The sequence below is a fragment of the Vigna unguiculata genome, chromosome 3, assembly GCF_004118075.2.
Source record: "Vigna unguiculata cultivar IT97K-499-35 chromosome 3, ASM411807v1, whole genome shotgun sequence".
Taxonomy (NCBI): Eukaryota; Viridiplantae; Streptophyta; class Magnoliopsida; order Fabales; family Fabaceae; genus Vigna; species Vigna unguiculata.
In genome coordinates, this window is record NC_040281.1 from 41,078,711 (window position 1) to 41,105,715 (window position 27,005).

The following is a 27,005-nucleotide window of genomic DNA, read 5'->3' on the forward strand; positions in this document are numbered from 1 at the left end:
TGCAAAAAACTTTATGTAGTGCGTGTGTTTTTGAACTCGATCTTTTCTAGTGTGCTTTGCAATTTAACCTTTTTTAAGAGACAAGACATCAGTCTTTTATTTGATTATAAATTACTATCACCTAGGCTCGCCCTAATATTTTGTGGGCTCGTGGAAAAATAATAAATAAAAGATCTTATATGAAAATTTTAATTTTAACATATAAATAAGTAATTTCTTAAAGAAATATACTTTTTTAAACAAAATAATAAATAACATGTAAATTTTATTTATAACATAATAAATGCAAATTTTCTTAAAAAATATATTTTTTAAAATAACAAAAATTAATATTCTTTTTTGCCCTCCCTTCTTGGTCTAATAACATTGTACCTCTAGATTAATCTCGTGTAATGATCCTAGTATGACCAATACTTGTTGCTATAAGTCACATATTTCTTTCCTTGAACGAATTTTACTATCCATTTAAGTTGGCAATTAAAATCTTGAGTGGGGGTATTGAAATAAAAATAAATATGATAACAACAAGAATATTACTATACAAAATAAAAAATCAAGACACTAGCCACATGAAGAAAGTTGACCAAAGAGTAACAGCAATTGACGCGAAAGCATATGTCCATAGCATGATAACTGAACACTCACTTTCACCAGCTCCAAACAACTCAACCATTGTCCCTGACAAATTATAGTAGCCACACAAATAGGTTTATTAAATCATCAGTACTAAAACAAAATTATTCAAAATGTAACAACACTTCACACAAAACAAAACTTGTACATTTCCCTGTCAAATAGCTTCTTTTAACATATACTGATTGAACTTTAGCACTTATAAAACTGATTTTTAAGGTAAAGATTGACCCATTTATATATTGTGAATGGTATAATTTCTAGGTTATAAAATCTCTAACATTATCCATCATCTTTTTACACCTTAACACTACAACAAAAACTCTATAAAGAAAATGACATGATCTTGAGATACTAGGCAAATTAATTAGAAACTCTGAAACTCTACCAACACACATTTTTGTTCTCAGCACATCCTTTATCATTGTGTAAAAGGTCACTTTCTTTTGTGGGGAACCTATGGGAAATATACCTATGTTCATGGCTGGGGGAAGTGCATGTTGAAGCAGAAGCACAAATTGATATAAAGGATCTGATGGCACCAAACTCAGATGTATAGCTGCTTTCACAGCTGCCACACCCAAAAGTGGGAGGAAAATATATCTCACTGTTACAATTCCCACAAGGGTCCACAATGGAGTGCTTGATTCTTTCAAACCTGTCCCATTTGCCATAACTCTTTTCTTTAAGCATATCTTCAGAGAAAGAAAATGAAAAAACTTGTTCACATTAAAAACTAGAGTTAATAAAGCATAAAGTCTCACCTTTAAGTAGGTTTGCCCCCATTACAAGAGTCAGAATAGGGATGGCTGCCTCACTACAGAGAAACGTGAGTTAGTTGTGTGGGTTTAATCGAAGTACAACAATGTTAGGATTTCTTTTTTTAATTCTCATTCTTTATTCTTTATTTATTCACGTGATTTAGCGTGAATAATGTATAAATGTCTTTTTTTTATACAAAAATTAATAGTTTCATACTAAATCATGTTAATAAACGAAGAATGAAAATAAAAGAAAATTAGAATGAAAGTATATTTTTTTTAATTGAAGACCAGAAAAACAACATCAGTACCCCACACAGACTAATTATAACACCTTACTTTACACACACATAGGCAAAACTGTACAAATTTTTATTATAATTACTAAAATAAAAAATATTATTAGATTTTAAAAGAAATATATTTACAAGAAATAATTAAAATAATATTTATAATAAAATAAGATATATTAATAAAGCATAAAATTGATAAAGAATTATATACAATATTATTATAATAAATCATCATGGTTATAAATTATTATTATTATTATTAAATTATTGTAATATCATAGACATTAGCACGCGAAACTTTTGACCTGCAAATTTTTTGAGGTTTCAAATAATTGAGATATAATAAAAAAGTGGTTAGCTTTTATTTAAAACAATAACAAATTTGTAGTTGAATTAAGTTCACAAAGTTTTTGGTTAGATCTTATCTTTTCCAACTGAAAATGTAAAGAAGTAAAGTTCTGAGATGTGTACCCCAACATGGAAGTGGATTCTTCTACCACATGAAGCGGAGCACCACTACCTATAATTAAATTACGTACTGGGGAGATTATACCAATCACAAATCCAATAATCTGTAACAATAAAAAAACAAACAAAAGATTTACCAAATAGTATAAAACTACTGTAGTCTAGATCCATTAGACCTCTTCAATTTTAACAATGTAAAATGTCCGAATGCATCAAACCAATTCATGCATCCATAGATCTCACATTATTAAAATATATCTTAATGGATATATGCAGTAAATAGTAAACAGGGAAAACATGATAGCAAGTTGTTTCCAAGGAAATGAACCCTGAATCATACAGCTCCGGTGGTTGACGGCGCAAACACAGCTTTGAAATTTAAGTTGCTTGAAATCAACCCAACGCAGTTCTTAATTTTACTTGAGATTGAAACCTGCATAAAACATCTTGGAATCAAGGGGTTGTATATGTATATGCATCATGGATTGAAAGCAAACTTTTGTATCAGAAGAAGATCAATCATGAAACCTGTTGACATAAATTGAACTCACCTTATATATTATGGATTCAATTCAGTTTAAGTTGCATACAGTTATGTTACTAGAGTAGAGATACTTGAAGGGTTAATTCTGTTGCCATGCTTCAATTTGAAGAATGCTAACTATCAAATGTTTTGACATTTTTGTTTTGAAGAGTGTCCCTGGATTCTTCGTTAGGACTTGCATAAAACTATCCTAATGGAAATACTACATTAGAGAAGATGTCAGTGCTAATATTCTCAAGAGTATTATTTAACATATGCCAGTTACTCATTTGTTCTTAACTTTTTAAAATGCCGTTGAACCAATATTGTGAAGGGCAATTATCGGGAAATTTTAATCACTAAATAGCTATCTTTTGAAAAGGGAATTTTGTAATAAGCCTCACTTTCTCCTCTGATTCTTCTTCAGGAAGCAGTAAGGTATATGCATCATCCATAGTATCTTTTGTAGGATTAAGTGTTTGGAAAAAATGCTGTGGATGTGACTCTGATGCTTCCCCTGAAGCCTTCAATATGACGATGTCATTACTTGAAGCGTCTTCTTTTTGGATTCTACTTGCGGAAATCCTTATTATGTTGTAAACATATGACCACATATAAACTGTTCCAATCTGAGGTTTCCAAATGAACTCCAATAAGTTAATAATTTTCTTCGATAAGTGCTAACTATATCAACAATTGACAATTTAAAATTATCATTTTGCATACCGCCATGGAAAGTGAAGCATAAGCCATCCCATACTGATAGCAAACATCAGAGTCTCCAAAAGGACTACCACTCTCTCTACACATAGCAGGAATAATGATAATAGGCAAGTTCCCCAAATTTCCTGTTCATATTAGTCTGAAAAATGAGCTCAAGCATAGATGCATAAGGCAGAGAATGGTGCACAGATTTAACACATTATTAAAATTATAAACAATACGTTGCAAACGTAATGCAGGCATCAGGACACCACTGGTGAGAGATATTTCTTAGTTTAAGTAAAACTTTCTTGGGTACAATAAGCACATGACTCTCATCAGTCAGAATTTTGGGTGGCATAAACCTCATATTAACATCGTTGTTTCATTGGATTGCAATTCCTTTTATTCTTTTTCATATTTTAGAATCTGCAGAAAAGTAAAGAGAAAGCCAAGAGTTATGACACAGGAAAAAAGTGCCGAATCAATTCAAATCTGCGGGTGACAAGTTTGATTTGAAGAAGTAAGCTAGACAGAGACTGTAAAGCGGAGTTTTCATCTTCATGACTTGAGAATGGAGGTGGATCCTCTTCATTTGCAGGATGGTGCAAGAAGGAGAGAGAGACAGAAGGTTCCCACAGCACATGTTAAAAATTTTCAATTTATGAAAAAAAAGATATTGCAGCTCCCACTTAGATCTTACAGAATTCAAAGTTTGTCTCAACTAAGTAATGCAGAAGTAAGATTACATGTGTGGTTTGCTGCATTCATTTACTTGGGCTGAGAAAAGTGTATACCAGCAGAACAGCAACCCAGGATTAGACCTTCCAAGTGTTGGGGAGGCCTTGTAATCTTAATCAAAATCCATCCTAAGGCCGAGCCTAATATGAATGTGATAAGAACATTGAACGGCATGAACCACCTAAACCACAACAACAAAAAGTCACAAAAGCACTAGTTACAGGATTCAAGCTTCTCCTCCACACATAGCATTACAAATCAATACTCACAACTGAACAACACTCTTCAAGGTAATCGTTTTAGCCAGATTGGTAGCCACCAGGGATGGATTAAACACATAAAACACAAGCTGTCACAGAAGCAGAACCGTTTTCAATAATCATCAAAAGCGAGAAAGTCAAAACAAAACAAAAAGATATTTGTATTTGCAACCTGATTCACTCTCTTCTTTGTATCTTCTCCCAATATCGATATATCATCCAGTGCAAGAAACAAGCCAACTGCAGTCACCAGTAACACTTTGATAACCGGGAAAGAAGCTACAGAAAGTAGCTGAAGAAACCCCATTATACCAAATCTTCAAACAACCTTCGCCAATCCTAACATCAAAGAAAATATGTATCTGAAGAAAAAATACAAAAACCGAACAATGGTCACTCTCAAAATTCATAATAAGAATACCAATAGCAAAAGTCACAAAAAAAAGGCATTGAATAACAAAATTATTTTGTCCCAGCCTCGTAGGACATGAAGACCTTGGAAATGACCGAACGCGTTAAAGAACGTGGAATTTGGAGGAGCAACTCTACTACTCTTGTTAGTCACTACACAAGCACCGCATAAAAGAATACGGCAAAATATCATAACTGATTTGATCACTACTTCACGTGAAACCAACGAAACTAAAACACATGATATTAAATTATTGTTATGGGTCTGCATTACACTAATATATATATAATAAAAATAAAAATTAAATCTTTTCTTAAATAAGTTTTTCATAAGAATTCTCTTTTCGAAGGAATGAAATTCGTTAAAAAGATATAAAATTAATTATACATAAGTTCAACTACATAAGATATTGATACCACTCTTAATCCAAAATTTTAAGACAATAAATATATAGATCTTTATTTATATAGTATTTTACTTTCTTATTTATAGCCAATATAAAACTTAGAATCAAAATTAAATTCTTAGCATTCTTAACATATTTTCACGTAAAAAAAATATCTATTTGCACTTGATAATTTGGTTTAACTTTTAAAGGTTTGTTTTACGAGATTAAGAAAAAGAGAGTTTTTATAATTTTTAATTTGATGTAATATTATGGTCAGAACTTTTATATTATCAACTCGTTAGACCCTGGTTTAAACGTAGTATTTTAATCAGTGTTTTTTATCTATAATTTTGTGGTCTTACTAAAATTTGATAATAATAAAAATACATAATTTACGAACATGATTAATTTTAGACAGTTGTTTCAAAATAAAGATTCAAATTATAAACCGAACGCCCTTAATCAAAGTCACTGCCCCGTTAATTGTTGGTTTGACTTTTGTAAATGCTTGATTATGTTTCATCGGAGGATGTGGAAAATTGTTTGCTTTAGTTTAACAATCAGTCACACTCACACACACACTTATACCTTGCATTTGTCTCTTTTAAAGGTTTGAAAAGTGAATTGAATAGTTAATATTAATTACATATTTAATGATTATGTAATTTCAAGTTTTTACTCTTAATCATTTACAACAAAAATTAATTGAATTCACAGGCATAGTTATGTAATAACTTAAATTAAGAAAAAACGAAGAAACATATGTCCGTATAAAATGCATGTAAATGGCAAAAAGAAAATAATAATAATAATAATAATAATAATAATAATCTATAACTATATATAAAGGGATTCCCTCTTTTGTGTCCACATTTCATAATTCCAACTTTACCCTTTACAATTTAATTATTTATTAAATTTTTAAAAATTAACGGTTACTTTTACAAGTTTTTATAAAACTATTTACTTATCTCCTTCTTCTTTTTTCTCCTACTATCCATCAATATTTATTTTTCTCATATTTTCTCCATATATTTCACTTTAATTTTTATAAATATACTTTTATTTTGTTCATTAACTTAATAACATTACAATATCATCAATTATTAATATAATTCAAAAAATGCGTACATACAGACGCGATAGCGCCTGTGTTTACGCTAGTAATAATAATAATAATAATAATAATAATAATAATAATAATAATAATACGGAGAAAGTATTTAAATAAAATAAATGTAATGCCTAATTTGGTGATGAGTAAGGATGTCAACGGAGCAGATGGGGTACGAGTAGTAACTCTCCCGTATCCTCCGCTAGATAAATATCTACCTCGTATCCGTATTCATATTTGTCGAGTGTCCGTTATGCGGATATCTGCATAATTTTTTAATATCCACGGATATCCACAAGTACCTACAAGTATTTACAAAATAATAAAAATACAATATATAACATTCATCAATTTTAAACAAAATCCAAATAATCTCTTTAAATAGTGTTAAATGACAGTTTATAAAGAAATAATTTTTTTAAAACTAATTGATAAAAAAATAACTCATTCAAAATCAATATGTTAATATTTTAATCATTTTTTTTAATTTAAATTAGAATATAGTGGATACGAGTATTTACGAGTACGGATATTATGATATTTGTATCCGTCCCGTTAACATCTGGGTATTAAAAATTTATATAGATTTATGCATAACAGATATCTACACAAATATAAATACGAGATAGGACGAATATTTATTGATCGGATAAAATTCGAGAGAGGTGTTACATGTATCTTACCGGTCATGTTGACATTACTAGTTATAACTTTTACTTGGTTAGACAAGACGATTGTATTGTTCTAGTTGGTTTTCAAGAAACGAATATTTAATATGATTTTGCATTAACATTTTTTTCTTTAACTGAAACATCAAAAACATGTTTAGAATTTCATTTTTCTAAAATCATCGAATTCGCACAATAAAAATGTATTATTTTTGAGTAGATAGAAATTACACCGTACACCGTGGTGTTTTGAAAAAAGGAAAAAAGAAATTGATAGTTTAGTATTTGTATGAAAAGTTTGAATCAATCAATTCATGTAACTAGTGTGATGTTTAACATGTTTTTTTAAAGTAGATCTTTAAAGTAACCAAACTATTTAAACTATAATTTAAAAAATTTAAAAATGTATACAATCTAAAAAAATATTCAAAAAAATATGGGACCGTGCCGACAAACAATCCTTTCACACAAACCAATAACACATTTACATCTAAACTTTTGCACCAACTTAAAACCGATAACTTCATCAATACCAACCATTCAAATCCACTAATTGATACACTTTAGTCAGTATAATATACATATGCGTCCTAAATGAAAGTTTAGTGAAGCTTTTTTTCTCTTTTCTTGACTTCACTGTGTAATTTCATTCCTAATTTTAGTGGGTTTCGGTGCGTCATGCATTTACTTTTGAAAAGTTCATAATCAATATTGTTTAAAGGTAAAACTAAATTATAATATATAATTAAATATAAATAGGTCAAAAAGTTATATTTTGGAATGATAAGTGACTAGGAAAAAAGCTAATCCAAATCGGAAAATTAACCTGATCTATCCTTCTAAAAAGTTTTTAATAGTCATATTAAAGATGATGGTTTTTCTTTGTGCACCGTTCAAAAAAATATATAAGTATATTCTATTATCATACTCAAGATGAATCAAATATTACACCATGACATTTCATTTATGCTCTTTACGGGTTTAGATCGGCATAAAAAACTTTCTTAAGACACTTTCAAAAGACAAATACAAATGAACGTCTAACAAAATGATAGAACATAACAATAAGTTTTACTTTACTAAAGTTCAAGAAATAACTAACATAGGAAAACAACAATTACGCCATGAACACACACTCATTTATGGGTTTCAGATAGCCAAAGAAATGCAAAATATTCTTTCCAAGGTTAGATATACACAAAGAAATGAAACACATTTGTAGGAGAGAGATTGGAAAAGAGTTTTCTGCAAAGGTTAGAAATTTAAATGCAGAGTTCCATCACGTCTCCGGGCGATAATTAGAGATGTCAACAAAATTCGTACCTGCAAGTATTCGTGAATAAAATTCATAAGAGTGTCCGAGGATAAAATCCGCAACAAGTAGGAAATAAATATTGTAAATGGATACTCGTGGGTAACGAGTACGAGTATTTTTTATGCTCGCATGTTAACGGAGCGGGTATGGATATCATAGTATCTGTACCCGTGGATATTCATACATGCTATATTCTAATTTAAATTAAAAAAATAAAGAAACATGATTAAAATATTAACATATTGATTTTGAATAAGTTATTTTTTTATCAATTAATTTTAAAAAAAATTATTTCTTTGTAAAGTGTCATTCAACACTATTTAAATGATTTATTTGGACTTTGTTTGAGATTTATGAATGTTATGTATTGTATTTTATTTGAATTTACGATTAAAATATATCGTTAAATATTTATTTTTATTCTTTTGTAACTACCTGCGGATACATGTGAACATTAAAAAATTATGCGGGAACCCACATAACAGATACCCAACGAATATTTATCCAACGGGTAGGGTATGGGGGAGGTACTACCCGTACCCTGTACCTTACCCGTCCTGTTGACATCTAGGGATGACAAAAATACCCGTGCTCGCGAATATGCGCGAATAAAATCTACGACAGGTAGTTAGTACTCGCGGGTAGCTAGTATTTTAATACTCTCTTATAAATGGGTCGGGTGCAGGTATCATACTATCCGTACTCGCAAGAACCCATTACTCACAAAAAATTAAAATTAAAATTAAAATTTAATTTATATTTTATTAAATTAAATTTTATTAAAATTATATTTTATTAGGTTCAATTTAATTAAAATTAAAATTTATTTTATTTTATTTTATATTATATTATTTTTATAATTTTATTTAAAAGAATTATAAAATATACACTTTTTTTAAATACTTCCGAATATACGGATATTCACGGGTACTCGTAGATTTTAAAAAATATCATAAATATTTGTTAAGTGGATATTCAACAAATAAACAAGTGGATAATAATTATTTTTTTTTTCAGATAAACACTATTCGTATCTGACACATTATCGTTTCTATCATGCCACAATACACCGACTACTTAGTGTGTTGAAAAGGCTAACAGGGTATCTAGGTAAATTACATAAAAAATTCAATAAAGAAACGTGCAAGGTATTGCAATAAAGCATGGACATTAAAGAAAAATTAAAAATGAAAACGACCAAAATAACAAATTTTGGAACGTGGTTAGAAATTTACATACGAATAGTTAAGTATATAATAAATAATTAGGTATATAATAATTAGGTACATCTGGTAGTTTGTTTTCTTAGTTTATAATAAATAAAACTTGGGTTAAAATAGTAAAACTTTAAATTATTATATTTTAAATTAAAATTATATTAATATGACATTATTTTAGTTCAGATTTTGTAGAGATAGTGTTAAATTGACACAATTTCAAATTAAAATATTTTGAACTAAAATAATTTTACATCCACATAACTTCAACTTTGAAAATTCTCTGCATTAAAGTTATGTCATCTTGATATGATTTTATCACAGTGAAATACAGCTTAATACAACTTGTCCATTTTAATAATTATTTTGAAAACTGTTCATTTCAATGATTTTTGAGAAAAATCCTTCATCCTAACCCCTACCAAACCATAAATAGAAAAGTATAAACGAAATATAAAATTTGTTATCGTATTATAGAGCATTGTGTATATGAAATGATTGTTGTAGAATTTTTTTCCTACAAAATATGAAGTAAGAAAAAAAACACCGCATGAATTGTTTTATTGCAAGGAACATTTAGAAGGTTATAGATTTAAAATCGAAGTTGAAACTCTCCATTAAAATATACTCAACATAAAATTTAAGAATTGATTTCAAATAAAAATTTATATTTTACAACAAAAATTTAATAAAAAATATTATTAAAATAAATTTTTATGAAATTATTACAATCCATACAATTAAAACTTCATGTCCTTCGTGACATAGAAATATATTTATGAAATCCTATCCACTAATTACTAATTTTATAATTTCAAGTTGAAATTATAAAACGTAGATTTTAGATTTTCTTAAAAATATACGAGTATAAATTATAAAAAACAGATAAAATAAAAAGCGTAGGATCACAAAATCCAGCAATGATAATTATGCAGCTAACATGACAGAAAATAAAATCTAGAGTTGTTGAATTTGATAAATAACATCTGAGAATAGAGTCTGATTCCATGAATAGCAGCAAGAACAGCAAACACGAGAATCAGAAGAAATAAAAGGTTATGGAAGAAAGCCTTACTTTATTGTGGTCATTGTAAGACTCAATGAGAGATGCACTGGTGATACTCATTTCAGATTTCAGTGTATCTTCCCACAGAAAAAGTGAATAGCGATGATAGTAATACATAGATACGTATCAGATACGATGATATGATATATATTAATACATTTATTTTTAAAATAATAGATACGATACATGATATAGGAATATTGAAGAGTGTACAATACTTCTTACACACATAATAAATATATGATTCTTAATGTGTGAATTCAAAATTTCTAATTAGAGACCAATTATTTTGATAGCAAAATTCTGGTAATTAATGTTAATAACCAATTTTAAAATCAATTTAAAGACCAATTATAATTTTTTGGAACTACTTTAGTTGTCAATTTGATCATTACTATTTAGAGACTAACTATTTTTTGTCATTAAGTGACCAATTATTTTATGTCACTAAAATTGGTTATTATTCAAAAATGTTATTGTAGTGTACTACGAATTTATAAATTAAATATTTCATTGATAAGTATTGTCAAAGTATCTTAAAATATCGGACATAATTAGTCTCAGACAAAAATAAATGATCTAAGTTAAAGTAGTGTATTGTAGGCATGACAATAACCTTATAATGATCATATTGTTATAAAATAAAGGTAATAAGAGAGAGACAAAGGAGAGAAAGAATAGAGAATGAGAGAGTAGGGAGCAACTTCTGTTTGTATGTGTGTCTTATTATTGATAGGACGAGTCCTATTTATAGATACAACATGGTAATCCAGAAAGGATATAAAATCAAATAGTAAATACAAAATATTACATAAAGAGTAATGAATAATATGATTATCAATGGACGACCAATAATTCATAACACTCCACTAGGGTGTCTATTGATAAAAGAATGTGCCTCGTTAAAATCTTACTAGGAAAAACCCTTTGGGATAAAAACCTAGTGAAGGAAAAAGAGTACATCATTCTATATAATATTGTTCTTTGCATATTCTATTTCTCCCCCTCATGTAACTAACATAGGAAAACAACAATTACGCCATGAACACACACTCATTTATGGGTTTCAGATAGTCAAAGAAATGCAAAATATTCTTTCCAAGGTTAGATATACACAAAGAAATGAAACACATTTGTTGGAGAGAGATTGGAAAAGAGTTTTCTGCAAAGGTTAGAAATTTAAATGCAGAGTTCCATCACGTCTCTCTGGACGATAATTAGAGATGTCAACAAAACTCGTATCTACAAGTATTCATGAATAAAATTCAGAATGGGTATCTGTGGATAAAATAAATCCGTAACAAGTAGGAAATAGATATTGTAGATGGATACCCGCGGGTAACGAGTACGAGTATTTTTTATGCTCGCATGTTAACAGGGCGAGTACGGTATCATAGTATCCATACCCGTGGATATTCGTACCCTCTATTATTCTTACCCGCTATATTTTAATTTAAATTAAAAAAATAAAAACACATGATTAAAATATTAACATATTGATTTTGAATAAGTTATTTTTTTATCAATTAATTTTAGAAAAAATTATTTCTTTGTAAACTGTCATTCAACACTATTTAAATGATTTATTTGGACTTTGTTTGAGATTTATAAATGTTATGTATTATATTTTATTTGAATTTACGATTAAAATATATTGTTAAATTTTTATTTTTATTTTTTTGTAAATACCCGTAGATACAAGTGAATATTAAAAAATTATGGAGGAACCCGCATAACAGATACCCAACGAATATTTATCCAACGGGTATGGTATGGGGGAGCTACTACCCGTACCCCGTACCTTACCCGTCTCGTTGACATCTAGGGATGACAAAAACACCCGTGCTCGCGAATATGCGCGAATAAAATCTACGACAGGTAGTTAGTACTCGCGGGTAGCTAGTATTTTAATACTCTCTTATAAATGGGTCGGGTGCAGGTATCATACTATCCGTACTCACAAGAATTCATTACTCGCAAAAAATTAAAATTAAAATTTAATTTATATTTTATTAAATTAAATTTTATTAAAATTATATTTTATTAGGTTCAATTTAATTAAAATTAAAACTTATTTATTTTATATTTTATATTATTTTTATAATTTTATTTAAAAAATTTATAAAATATATATTTTTTTTAAATATTTCCGGATATGCAGGTATCCACAGTACTCGCAGATTTTAAAAAAAAATTCATAGATATTTATTAAGTAGATACTCAACAGATAAACAAGTAGGTAATGATTAAATTTCTTTTCTTTTCTTTTTACAAATAAGCACTTATCATATCCGACATGACTTGTCATTCCTATTAACATCTCTGGCTACAATGTTTACACCATAATACACCGACTACTTATTAGTGTGCTGAAAAGGCTAGCAGGGGTATCTAGGTAAATTACATAAAAAAAGTCAATAGAAAAAACGTGCAAGGTATTGCATTAAAGCATGGGCATTAAATAAAAATTGAAAATGAGAATGACCAAAATAACAAATTTTGGAACGGTTGTTAGAAATTTACATACGAATAATTAGGTATATCTAGCCGTTTGTTTTCTTAGTTTATAATAAATAAAACTTGGGTTAAAATTGTAAAACTTTAGATCATTATATTTTAAATTAAAATTATATTAATATAACATTATTTTAGTTCAGATTTTGTAGAGATAGTGTTAAATTGACACAATTTCAAATTAAAATATTTTGAACTAAAATAATTTTACATCGACATAACTTCAACTTTGAAAATTCTCTACATTAAAGTTATGTCATCTTGATATGATTTTATCATAGTGAAATTATGACAGCTTAATACAACTTGTCCATTTTAATAATTATTTTGAAAACTGTTCATTTCAATGATTTTTGAGAAAAATCCTTCATCCTAACCCCTACCAAACCATAAATAGAAAAGTATAAATTTTTTATCGTATTATAGAGCATTGTGTATATGAAATGATTGTTCTAGAGTTTTTTTTCTACAAAATATGAAGTAAGAAAAAAAACACCGCATGAATTGTTTTATTACAAGGAATCATTTAGAAGGTTATAGATTTAAAATCGAAGTTGAAACTCTCCATTAAAATATACTCAACATAAAATTTAAGAATTGATTTCAAATAAAAATTTATATTCTACAACAAAAATTTAATAAAAAATATTATTAAAATAAAGTTTTATGAAATTATTACAATTGTAAGGCCCAATCTTTTCAGCTTATTTTATTTTAGAGGTTGTCCAATCTTGTGGGCCTAAATGGGGTTGGCCCAACCCAAAATCTGACCTAAGGTACCCCAGAACCCTAACTAGTAATCACACTTCGTAAAACAGATCCCTCAAGTCTCTCAGAGCAGCTGTCGTCATCCTCTGCTAGGGTTTGGAGTCGTCATAGCATTTGCAAGCTCAGCCTCGTTCTTTCGTTCCGCGTAAGTTCTTCCTAACTCAGACTCCATGTTCTTTTTTGTTTCGTATGTTCTCAGTTAGAGTTTCCTAATGAGCTCGTGTTCGGAACCTGTCCACTATTTTTCAGCTCGCAAAGCTGTCCCGTGAGCTATTGATCTTCACTGTTTGAGTGTCAAAGCTGTAGCTAACCCAGGTACGGGAAGTTAGGGTTTGAGCTAGGTTGTTTGTTTTCTGTCGTTCCTTGAGCTTGTGAACTGTTTGTATGGATTTAATCGTTGACCTGGATGCGTGGGTTGTTTTGTGTGTTTTGTTGGGCTGAATGATGAATCTGTTGCAGGTGAGACCAAGGCGAGAACTGATAATCTAGCCCAGGCGAGTCGGACTCGCCCAGGCGAGTCTGGCGGAGGCTCGCCCAAACCTTTTTCGCGAAAAGTCGCCCAGGCGACCTGCTCATCATTTTGAGAGAGCGAACCACTCGCCCAGGCGAGAGGGGTCTCGCCTAAGCGAGATCCCGCAGTGGTTCCTGTTTCTTGTTTCGAGCCCTCGCCTGGGCGGATGGGGACTCGTCTGAGTGAGACTGTCTCGCCTGAGCAAGGCCCTTCCGCCTGAGCGAGGGGCTGGGCGAGACAGTGTGTGGTTTGGTTGCTTTGTTGCCTTTGGATTAGTAGTAATTGCTTAAGTATGCTTGTATGTTGAGATGTATGTATATATATATATATATATATATATATATATATATATATATATATATATATATATATATATATATATATATATGATGGATCGCCATGTATGTGTGACATGATTCTTGAATGGAATGATGGGTATTGTGGAAGTTCGGCATGTGAAACTTATGAGTGAGTTGGAACTTATGGGACATGTTATTGATATGAGGTGAGGCCCTATACTCATGGAGAGGTGGTGATCAATGGTATGGATTCAACATGCGATACGAATGAGGTGTTATTTTGTTGGGATTGACGTGGGATTGTGAGCATGATGGATATTCTCTTATATTGATTTATGCCTGTTGGGTTCGTGTCAGTGCGTACATCCTTGGGGATCTCTATATGAGATTCCCAGGGCCGCGCTTCAGTGGTTGGGACGTAATTCCATGGCCCCTGTTAGTGGGTGTCCATGGTGGTGCCCCATCGGTATAACTAGGTAAGGATTCAAGGTAAGGATTGCATCCTGACACTCTAAGGGGTCAGTTAGTCTCACTTAGAGCGGACTAACCCCTGTGGTGAGAGTAGCAGGAGGCCTGAAATTCATTAAGGGCTAACCTTGTGGTGAGGGAAATTTGATTCATTGTAACACTTGTAACACATAGCTCGGGGGTGAGCAGAGGTATCCATCACAAGTGCAAGCATCCGCTGAATCTGACCAGGTTATACGTATCCGGATGAGTCGAGTCGAGTCGTAGTGTATTGAATGAAAGTCATAACATGCTTGGTTGTTGTATGGTTATGGGATGGTGAATGTATATTGGACTGTATGGTGAATATGTTGTCGGCTCTAGCTTACCCGTTTTGTTGTATGGTTGTATTGTACGTGGTTGTTCTTTCTTGCGATGATCATCAATTTGATTGATGGGAGCAGATGGGCGAGGTTCTCGTGGTCAACAAGGGAATGGTGATTCCGCTGCTTAGCCATCTGGGTTGGAGCTATCTTCTTCATGATTTCTTTAGGGCTATGACCCATGTATCGCTTTATGCATTTCTACTCTACACTCTTTGTTAGACTTGTATTTGGTTTTTCTTTGGCATCGTGGTGTGCCCGGTTTGTAGGGATTGTGTTAAGGACCCCAAGACTTCGCTACATTGTTATCTCTGTATGACGTTTCCTTTAATTTCGCGCTTTAAATTAAATGGGGCATTACAACAATTCATAAAATTAAAATTTCATGTCCTTCGCGATCATAGAAATATATTTATGAAATCCTATCCACTAATTACTAATTTTATAATTTCAAGTTGAAATTATAGAACGTAGACTTTAGATTTCCTTAAAAATATACGAGCATAAATTATAAAAAACAGATAAAATAAAAAGCGTAGGATCACAAAATCCAGCAATGATAATTATGCAGCTAACATGACAGAAAATAAAACCTAGAGTTGTTGAATTTGATAAATAACATCTGAGAATGGAGTCTGATTCCATGAATAGCAGCAAGAACAACAAACACGAGAAGCTCATAAAATCAGAAGAAATAAAAGGTTATGGAAGAAAGCCTTACTTTATTGTGGTCATTGTAAAACTCAATGAGAGATGCACTGGTGATACTCAGTTCAGATTTCAGTGTATCTTCCCACAGAAAAAGTGAATAGCGATGATAGTAATATACATAATACATAGATACGTATCAGATATGACGATATGGTATATATCAATATGTTTAGTTTTAAAATAATAGATACGATATATGATATATCACTATAAGAATGTTTCCAAATTGTGTTGGCAAAAATGGGACACTAGAACGCTAAAGCCCACGCCAAAAGCTAGATCGCGTCGGTCTCGCAACGGTGAGGTGAACAACGTCAAGACCTTCGATGCAAAGTCTCTTTGTGTCGTCCAAGCGGTGACGAAGAGTAACTACGTAGGAAATTCAATGGCCTGAAATTGTGTGCTTACTATAGGAAATTGTAACAAGTAAGGGAAAACATGGGTATACTAACGTAGGTAATTCATAATGCATTTTTCTAAATATTAAAAGCACCATACAATTAAGAACAACTACATCTATAACCAAAATGCATACACTGTGGCCTTTTCGGGTGGGGTCACCAATGGTTGGATAGCATACTTCTCACCAAACTTTATCACAAGAACTTTACCATTATGATTGGCTTTAAGGAACCTAAACCAATAGAACAAAATCTTAGGAAGAAAACAACTAAAGTAGTATGAAATAAATAAAAAATTAGCCTTCAGAAGCAGGGTAGAAGATACCATTCTGGTATGTTGGTGAAATCCACCAACTATTGTTCATAAGGTAGATTCTTTTCTTTCGGTGTTAGTAATACCGTTTAACAAAAAAGACTTGAAAAGGCAATTCAAGATTGATTATGGGAAATTTTGCATGGAAAATGAAAAGAAAAAAATACTGAAATTGTTATGACATGTTATTGAGGGAAAGAACAAAACAACAAAGTGTATATTCGTTTATGAACTCGGAGGACTTATACAGAGGGGAAAAGAAGAAGTTTGGAGGTCTATATAAAGGAACAACACAAGTATTAGGAAAACTCACCAAGTTGCTTGTACTCTTGCTTTCAAATTGTGTCACCAAGGAATCAAGGTGGATATTGTTTTTAGTTAATTGTACAAATTTAAATTCTTTATAGACTTGTATATATGTTAATTTATTAAACTTTAAACTCTCTTATTTTTTATCACACATGCATGACTACTATATTTCAGGTTGCTACAGTGCGTACAGATTATGTGAGGCTACAAAATTTGTTCAATAGCTTCACAACCAATTTGACTAATTTGATAATTGAGATAAGTTGCACCCAAAAGGTATTAATGTGTAATAACTCCAAAACATAAATAGTGAAGAGTATACAATACTTCTTACAAACATAAAAAATATATGATTCTTAGGATGTGAATTCAAAATTCCTAATTAGAAACCAATTATTTTGATAACAAAATCCTAATAATTAATGTTAGTAACTAATTTTAAAATCAATTCATAATTAAAATTATTTTAATTATCAATTTAAAGACTATTTATAATTTTTTGAACTATTTTAGTTGTCAATTTAATCACTACTATTTAGAGACTAATTATTTTTTGTCATTAAATGATCAATTATTTTGTGTCACTAAAATTGGTCATTATTCATATCAAAATATCATAAAATATCATACATAATTAGTTTCAAACACAAATAAATGATCTAAATTAAAATATCAGCATCGTAGGCATGACAATAACCTTATAACGATCATATTATATATTTAACAAATAAAAAATTTTCGATAATAGTAAGACAATAACTTAACAAACAATAAAATTTAAATATATTTATTAACGTTTGCATCCATTTGTGAGGGTGCTTTTCAGTGAGGCGTGATTACGTGCTTCAGATTCAGATGTCTGTCGGTGGTGCGTGATGTGGTTTCCATGTGCAGTGCAACAGAAAACGTGACCGTTTATTAAAAAAAAGTTAAATGTAATATTTTTTTAGATAATAATATTTTGATTTATTTCTTATTTATTATTCTAATCATATTTAATTTATCACATTATCCATAATTTATGATAATATATAATAAAATTCTTTTTTTTATATCCACATTTTATAATATTAATTTTACTTTTAATTATTTTAAAAATTAATTATTTTATAAATAATTATTTTTAATTTTTATTTTAAAATATTATTTTAAATTTTTTTACATATCTTTTTTTTTTCACATTTAAAATATTTTAAAACTTAATTATATATTAGTTATTGATCATAATTTAAATTTATTAAAATTTTAAAAATACAAACATATAAACGTGTGATTATGTGTTCACTGATATTATTAAAATAAATAAATAAATAAATAATATCGAAATAATAAATTTAAAATAAATATTCATTTATATATATATATATATATATATATATATATATATATATATATATATATATATATATGAAAGCTGACAGTATTTGGAGAAGTGTGTGATATTCCAACATATTAAGGTTAAAGTTCGAAATATATTTTAATATATATTCTTTTGTATTTTTATCCTAAAATTTTCTTAAGTCTTTTGTCTTCATTTATATATATATATATATATATATATATATATATATATATATATATATATATATATATATATATATATATATATATATATATATATATATATATATATATATATATATATATATATATATATATATATATATATATATATATGAAAGCTGACAGCATTTGGAGAAGTGTTGTGATATTCCGACATATTAAGTTTAAAGTTCGAAATATATTTTAATATATATTCTTTTGTATGTTGTTTGATGAGTAGCATGTCCGAAAGATGGGTGGACATATTGTTTGGTGTCTCAAAGAAGGAAAGCCAAAATGTTGAGTGGAAGTGAATATGTGTTACACAGTGGATGGAGGGGAACAACACTTCTCACCATGTCTTCTATCAACAATGTCTAACCCTAATCAACAACCTATTTATATTTATCCTCTCTTTTTTTATTAATCGTGATCTATTCTAATTTAATCATTGATTTTTCTTTTTTTTATACATCATATAATAAAATTTTGAAATAATGACTAATTTTAATAATAAAAATTAATTAATCATTATAATGATTAATTTTGATATCAAGTTATAAACTAAAAATATCGATAACTAAAATAGTTTCTATTATGAATAAAAATTACAATTAATAATAAATTATTTTTATTATTAATTGGTCACAAATATTAGTTAATTAAGTTTTGGCTATTAAATGAACTGATTTCTAATAAGTCATTTAGAGACCAATTCCTTTAATAGCTAAAATATTGGTAAGTAATGTTAGTGATCAATTTAGAAACCAATTCATAATAGAAATTATTTTAATTAGTAATTTAGAGACCAATTATTCATAATAGAAATTATTTTACTTGTTAATAACTTTTAATTTATAAATTAGTATTTAAATTGATTACTAGAATGACTAATTTCTTTTGTTACTAAAATTGATCATTATTTAAAATTTTTTTAGCGACTCAATTCATCATAGTTGTATAGTGTATCATAAGAGAGTTGTTGATTAATTAGCATGATTCATCTTCTAATTCTTTTTTGTTATGATCAATCACAATTTAATTTGAACATCCAGGATTCAGGTAACTTTCTTTTCTTGTATCATTTTGACGAACTTGGTTATTCTTATGTCTTGACAAATTATGTTACCTAAGTAAAAAAAGTAGGTTGCACTATCTATAACAAATTATTATTTATTCCTAAAAAATAAATTTAAATTTAACACTACAAAAAAATTGCTTATTATCTATGAAATTTTTTTCATAAATAATTTTATTTTATCTATAAAAGAAGTTTGTAGATAACATTAAAATTCATTAGTTATGAAAAAATAAATTACATACGAAAATTTCATAAATAAACATAACAAATTTTGGTGAGAATTTTTCGTATAAAATATTACCTACAAAACTATGACAGAAAATAAATATTATAAAATATTTATATAAAAGTTAGTTATAAAAGTAGTTACCTACGAAAATGACTCGTATATAAGAATTATAATTTTTATTTTATTAAACTTTTCTCAACCCTTTCTCCTTTATTTTTTTATTTTAGGTCTCTCTTCACAAACCTTTTACTCTCGTTAGGTAACAACTTTGATCCTATCATTTCAAAAATACTCAATCCCAAACCCACTCCCTCCTGATTCACTCTCTCTCTCTCACTCTCGTCGAAGGTGGATTAGCACGGTGCCACCGCGGAGCAGAGGATCACTCCGCGACAACCATTGTGAAGAAGAGCCGTCGTGGACCAAGGTCGCGGAGCTCGTAGTATCGCGACGTTGCTTTCTATCGCATGACTGGAAGATAGGAATCATACATTTGGTTAGTGGATTTTGGTAGTTTTGCTTTGTGATAACACGCTATGTGGTTTTTGATTTTTGCAGGGATTATGGCAAACAAGTGTACTTAGGTGAGGTTGCCATTAGAGGATTCGTTTTAGATTATGTGTTTCACCTTTCTTTATCATCGACGAGGGGCTCGGGGCGGCGGAGGAACAAGGTGAAAGCAGTGGAGGTTGGGGCGGTGCCGGTCATTGTGGAGCTTCTTCTTGAATACAGGGAGAGGAAGCCCTACGAGATGAATTGGAGACAGAATTTGGCTTTAAGCCTGCAGCTTTTTTCGGTGGAAAGCCATGATGTTATATATCTTCGTAGAATTGTCTATAGAGCATTTATTGTGAATTCATAAATAACAAACTCTGCATTTGCTTAGTTTATGTAAATATACTTTGATCATTGGGGTTCGAACTGGTGACCTCTTAATACATGCACCGGTTTATATATGGTCTAAAATCTGTTTTTTTCTTTTTAAATTACCTACAAAAAATTTCGTAAGTTATTTACGAAAATTTTTATAGATAACTTATCTACGAAATTCTTCGTAAGTAACTTATCTATGAAGATTTTCGTAGATAATTTACCTACGAAGGTTTTCGTAGATAACTTGAGTTCTTTCCTGTCACTATTTTCGTAGATAATTCTCGTAAATCAAGTAATCTACGAATGAACATTTCGTAGATAAAGTTACGTACCAGTTGAATACCTACGAAATTTGTTTCGTAGATAATATCAAATTACCTACGAAAATTGTTTATTATCTACGAATTTTGGACGTAAATAATAATGATATTTCTTGTAGTGTACCTCTAGACTAATCTCGTGTAATGATCCTAGTATCACCAATACTTGTTGCTACAAGTCACATATTTCTTTCCTTGAACGAATTTACTATCCATTTAAGTTGGCAGTTAAAATCTTAAGTGGATTTATCAAAATAAAAATAAAAATAAATATGATAACAACAAGAATATTACTATACAAAATCATAAATCAAGACACTAGCCACATGAAGAAAGTTGACCAAAGAGTAACAGCAATTGACGCCAAAGCATATGTCCATAGCATGATAACTGAGCACTCACTTTCACCAGCTCCAAACAACTGAGCAATTGTCCCTGTTAAATTGTATTAGCCACACAAATAGGTTTATTATCAGTACAAAAACTAATTTATTTATAATGTAACAACACTTCACACACACAAAAAAAAAAAAAAAAAACCTTGTACATTTCCCTGTCAAATAGCTTCTTTTAATAATATATATATTGATTGGACTTAAGTACAATAAAACTTATTTTTAAGGTAAACATGGACCCATTTTATATATTGTAAATGGTAAATTTCTAGGTTATAAAATCTCTAACATTATCCATCATCTTTTCACACCTTAAAACTAAAGCAAAAACTCTATATAAAGAAAATGATATGATATTGAGATACCAGGCAAATTAATTAGAAACTCTGAAACACTACCAAAACATTTTTTGTTTTCAGCACAGCCTTTATCATTGTGTAAAAGGTCACTTTCTTTTGTGGGGAACGTATGGGAAATATACCTATGTTCATGGCTGGGGGAAGTGCATGTTGAAGCAGAAGCACAAATTGATATAAAGGATCTGATGGCACCAAACTCAAATGTATAGCTGCTTTCACAACTGCCACACCCAAAAGTGGGAGGAAAATATATCTCACTGTTACAATTCCCACAAGGGTCCACAATGGAGTGCTTGATCCTTTCAAACCTGTACCATTTGCCATAACTCTTTTCTTTAAGCATATCTTCAGAGAAAGAAAATGAAAAAACTTGTTCACATTAAAAACTAGAGTTAATAAAGCATAAAGTCTCACCTTTAAGTAGGTTTGCCCCCATTATAAGAGTCAGAGTAGGGATGGCTGCCTCACTACAGATAAATGAAAGTTAGTTGTGTGGGGGTTTAATTATTGTGTAGGTTTAATCGAAGGACAATGAAATTAATTATAAGAGCTAGAGTAGGGATGACTTCTAATTTTTTTACTTTCATTCTCATTTTTTACATAGTTTAGTATAAATCTAGGTCATTAATTAATGTATCATTATTTATTATTTTATTTTTAGAAAAAAAATATAGTTTACATTAAATCACGTTAGAGAGTAAATAACTGAAATAAAAAAAAAAAGAATGAAAGTATAATTTTCTTAATTGAAGACCAAACAAGGAACACCATACCCCCACACGACACTAATTATAACACCTTACCTTACACACAGGCAAAACTGTACAAATTTTTATTATAATTACTAAAATAAAAAATATTATTAGATTTTAAAAGAAATATATTTACAAAAATAAAAATAATAATATTTATAATAAAATGGGATATATTAATAAAGCATAAAATTGATAAAGAATTATATACAATATTATAATAATAAATCATCATTGTTATAAATTATTATTATTATTATTATTATTAAATTATTGTAATATCATAGAAATTAGCACGCGAAACTTTTGACCAGCAAATTTGTTGAGGTTTCAAATACTTGAGATATATAATAAAGAAGTGGTTAGCTATTATTTAAAACAATAACAAATTTGTAGTTGAATTAAGTTCACAGTTTTTGGTTAGATCTTATCTTTTTCAACTGAAAATGTAAAGAAGTAAAGTTCTGAGATGTGTACCCCAACATGGAAGTGGATTCTTCTACCACATGAAGCGGAGCACCCCTACCTATAATTAAATGACGTACTGGGGAGATTATACCAATCACAAATCCAATAATCTGTAACAATAAAAAAACAAACAAAAGATTTACCAAATAGTATAAAACTACTGTAGTCTAGATCCATTAGACCTCTTCAATTTTAACAATGTAAAATCTCCGAATGCATCAAACCAATTCATGCATCCATTGATCTCACATTATTAAAATATATCTTAATGAGTATATGCAGTAAATAGTAAACAGGGAAAACATGATAGCAAGTTGTTTCCAAGGACATGAACCCTGAATCATACAGCTCCGGTGGTTGATGGCGCAAACACAGCTTTGAAATTTAAGTTGCTTGAAATCACCCCAACGCAGTTCTTAATTTTACTTGAGATTGAAACCTGCAAAAAACACCTTAGAATCAAGGGGTTGTATATGTATATGCGTCATGGATTGACAGCAAATTTTTGTATCAGAAGAAGATCAATCATGAGACCTGTAAAAGTAAATAAATTGAACTCATGTTATATATTATGAATTCAATTCAGTTTAAGTTGCATACAGTTATGTTACTAGAGTAGAGATACTTGAAGGGTTAATTCTGTTGCCATGCTTCAATTTGAAGAATGCTAACTATCAAATGTTTTGACATTTTTGTTTTGAAGAGTGTGGCTGGATTCTTTGTTAGGACTTGCATAAAATTATCCTAATGGAAATACTACATTAGAGAGGATGTTAGTGCTAATATTCTCGAGAGTATTTAACATATGCCAGTTACTCATTTGTTCTCAACTTTTTAAAATGTCGTTGAACCAATATTGTGAAGGGCAATTATCCGGAAATTTTAATCACTAAATAGCTATCTTTTGAAAAGGGAATTTTGTAACAAGCCACACTTTCTCTTCTGATTCTTCTTCAGGAAGCAGTAAGGTATATGCATCATCCATAGTGTCTTTTGTAGGATTAAGTGTTTGGGAAAAATGATGTGGATGTGACTCTGATGCTTCCCCTGAAGCCTTCAATATGACGTTGTCATTACTTGAAGGGTCTTCTCTTTGTATCCTACTTGAGGAAATCCTCATTATGTTGTAAACATATGACCATATATAAACTGCTCCAATCTGAGGTTTCCAAATGAACTCCAATAAGTTAATAATTTTCTTGGATAAGTGCTAACTATATCAACAATTGACAATTTAAAATTAACATTATGCATACCGCCATGGAAAGTGAAGCATAAGCCATCCCATACTGATAGCAAACATCAGAGTCTCCAAAAGGACTACCACTCTCTCTACACATAGCAGGAATAATGATAATAGGCAAGTTCCCCAAATTTCCTGTTCATATTAGTCTGGAAAATGAGCTCTAGCATAGATGCATTAGGCAGAGAATGGTGCATAGATTTAACACATTATTAAAATTATAAACAATAAGCATAGATGCATAAGGCAGAGAATGGTGCATCAGGACTCCACTGGTGAAAGATATTTCTTAGTTTAAGTAAAACTTTTTGGGGTACAGTAAGCACATGACTCTCATCAGTCAGAATTTTGGGTGGCATAAAGCTCATATTAACATCGTTGTTTCATTGGATGGCAATTCCTTTTATTCTTTTTCATATTTTAGAATCTGCAGAAAAGTAAAGAGAAAGCCAAGAGTTATGACACAGGACAAAAGTGCCGAATCAATTCAAATCTGCAGGTGACAAGTTTGATTCGAGGAAGTAAGCTAGACAGAGACTGTAAAGCAGAGTTTTCATCGTCATGACTTGAGAATGGAGGTGGATCCTCTTCATTTGCAGGATGGTGCAAGAAGGACAGAGAGACAAAAGGGTCCCACAGCACATGTTAAAATTTTTCAATTTATGAAAAAAAGATATTGCAGCTCGCACTTAAATCTTACGGAATTCAAAGTTTGTCCCAACTAAGTTATGCAGAAGTAAGATTACATGTGTGGTTTGCTGCATTCATTTACTTGGGCTGAGAAAAGTGTATACCAGCAGAACAGCAACCCAGGATTAGACCTTCCAATTGTTGGGGAGGCCTTGTAATCTTAATCAAAATCCATCCTAAGGTCGATCCTAACATGAATGTGATAAGAATATTGAACGGCATGAACCACCTAAACCACAACAACAAAAAGTCAGAAAAGCACTAATTACAGGATTCAAGCTTCTCCTCCACACATAGCATTACAAATCAATACTCACAACTGAACAACACTCTCCAAGGTAATCGTTTTGGCCAGATTGGTAGCCACCAGTGATGGATTAAACACATAAAACACAAGCTGTCACAGAAGCAGAACCGTTTTCAATAATCTGCAAAAGCGAGAAAGCCAAAACAAAACAAAAACGATATTTGTATAACCTGATTCACTTTCTTCCTTGCATCTTCTCCCAATATCGATATGTCATCCAGTGCAAGAAACAAGCCAACTGCAGTCACCAGTAACACTTTGATAACCGGGAAAGAAGCTACAGAAAGTAGCTGAAGAAACCCCATTATACCAAATCTTCAAACAACCTTCGCCAATCCTAAAATCAAAGAAAATATGTATCTGAAGAAAAAATACAAAAACCGAACAAGCGTCACTCTCAAAATTCATAATAATACCTATAGGAAAAGTCACAGAAAAAACGAGCATTGAATAAAAAATAATAATTTGTCCCATCCTCGTAGGACATGAAGACCTTGAAAATGACCGAACGCGTTAATGAACGTGGAATTTGGAGGAGCAACTCTACTACTCTTGTTAGTCACTACACACGCACTGCATAAAAGAATTCGAAAAATATCATAACCGATTTGATCTCTACTTCACGTGAAACCAACGAAACAAATACACATGATATTAAATTGTTATGGGTCAGCATTACATTAATTACTAAATAAGATGTTTAGAAGTGGCCCCAAAAGGTGTTAGCTACCACTTTCGTGAAACCCTTTTCATTAAAATAAGAGATCTAACATCGATCTGAAGCAACTTGAGGTGGAATAACATGCAATTAGTAATTAAAGTGAAACTTAATTTATTATATGTTCTAATAACCTCGATAGACTCGAATTAAATATATAATCATGGATACTAAAACAGAATGATAATGATTCTATTAAAATGAGTCAAATGGTGGCGATTAAGAAACCACGTATTCAATTACTGGTTAACAACCATATAATATAGTTTCCATTATTTAATCTTATAAATAGAAACAAAAGAAATAGGTACTTAATGTTATGTTATACCTTAAAATTCTTATTAATTTACACGTGGGAGAATATTTTATTTTTCTTCTAGATATTTGGTGGTGCAATTAAGCATGGTGGTAATGACAACATTAACATGTTTAAAGAAAAGCCAACACCATCATATCATAATTAAAAGAGGCATACCTTTATTCTCATGTATAAAAATGTTCATTTGCACTAGATCAATTTAGTTTAACTCTTAAGGGTTTGTTTTACGAGATTAAGGAAAAGAGAGTTTTTATAATTTTTAATTTGATGTAATATTATGGTCAGAACTTTTATATTATCAACTCGTTAGACCCTGGGTTAAATGTAGTATTTTAATCAGTGTTTTTTATCTATAATTTTGTGGTCTTACTAAAATTTGCTAATAATAAAAATACATAATTTACGAACATGATTAATTTTAGACAGTTGTTTCAAAATAAAGATTCAAATTATAAAACCGAACGCCCTTAGTCAAAGTCAGTGCCCCGTTAA

The 27,005-nt window shown here is 30.1% G+C and overlaps 2 protein-coding genes and 1 long non-coding RNA gene across 7 annotated transcripts; 1 reads left to right on the top strand and 2 right to left on the bottom strand.

The window, feature by feature from the left end:
- Window positions 1-417: 417 nt before the first annotated feature.
- On the bottom strand, window positions 418-5,014 carry LOC114177235 (protein PIN-LIKES 4-like). Of its 2 annotated transcripts, XM_028062505.1 has the most exons (11): window positions 4,877-5,014; window positions 4,554-4,743; window positions 4,391-4,470; window positions 4,178-4,302; window positions 3,405-3,526; window positions 3,083-3,307; window positions 2,496-2,588; window positions 2,159-2,259; window positions 1,398-1,450; window positions 1,106-1,291; window positions 418-678 (listed from the first exon to the last, which is right to left on the bottom strand). In XM_028062505.1, the coding sequence occupies exons 2-11, from the start codon at window positions 4,686-4,688 to the stop codon at window positions 554-556; spliced, it is 1,245 nt and encodes a 414-aa protein (XP_027918306.1). In that variant the 5' UTR covers window positions 4,689-4,743; window positions 4,877-5,014; the 3' UTR covers window positions 418-553. The 2 variants fall into 2 exon arrangements, with proteins under 2 accessions (XP_027918306.1, XP_027918307.1); XM_028062506.1 differs by lacking the exon at window positions 3,083-3,307 and having other exon boundaries at window positions 420-678.
- Window positions 5,015-13,894: 8,880 nt separating this feature from the next.
- On the top strand, window positions 13,895-15,831 carry LOC114176027. Its single transcript, XR_003602956.1, has 3 exons — window positions 13,895-13,988; window positions 14,093-14,158; window positions 15,565-15,831. It is a non-coding gene; the product is annotated as an uncharacterized LOC114176027 (long non-coding RNA).
- Window positions 15,832-21,535: 5,704 nt separating this feature from the next.
- Window positions 21,536-26,090, bottom strand: LOC114176353 (protein PIN-LIKES 4-like). 4 transcript variants are annotated; one of them, XM_028061377.1, is made up of 11 exons: window positions 25,970-26,090; window positions 25,647-25,813; window positions 25,487-25,566; window positions 25,274-25,398; window positions 24,493-24,614; window positions 24,171-24,395; window positions 23,583-23,675; window positions 23,246-23,346; window positions 22,431-22,483; window positions 22,139-22,324; window positions 21,536-21,697 (listed from the first exon to the last, which is right to left on the bottom strand). In XM_028061377.1, the coding sequence occupies exons 2-11, from the start codon at window positions 25,779-25,781 to the stop codon at window positions 21,573-21,575; spliced, it is 1,245 nt and encodes a 414-aa protein (XP_027917178.1). In that variant the 5' UTR covers window positions 25,782-25,813; window positions 25,970-26,090; the 3' UTR covers window positions 21,536-21,572. The 4 variants fall into 4 exon arrangements, with proteins under 4 accessions (XP_027917178.1, XP_027917176.1, XP_027917177.1 ...); XM_028061375.1 differs by having other exon boundaries at window positions 25,647-25,836; window positions 25,970-26,088; XM_028061376.1 differs by having other exon boundaries at window positions 25,893-25,983.
- Between the last annotated feature and the right edge of the window lie 915 nt (window positions 26,091-27,005).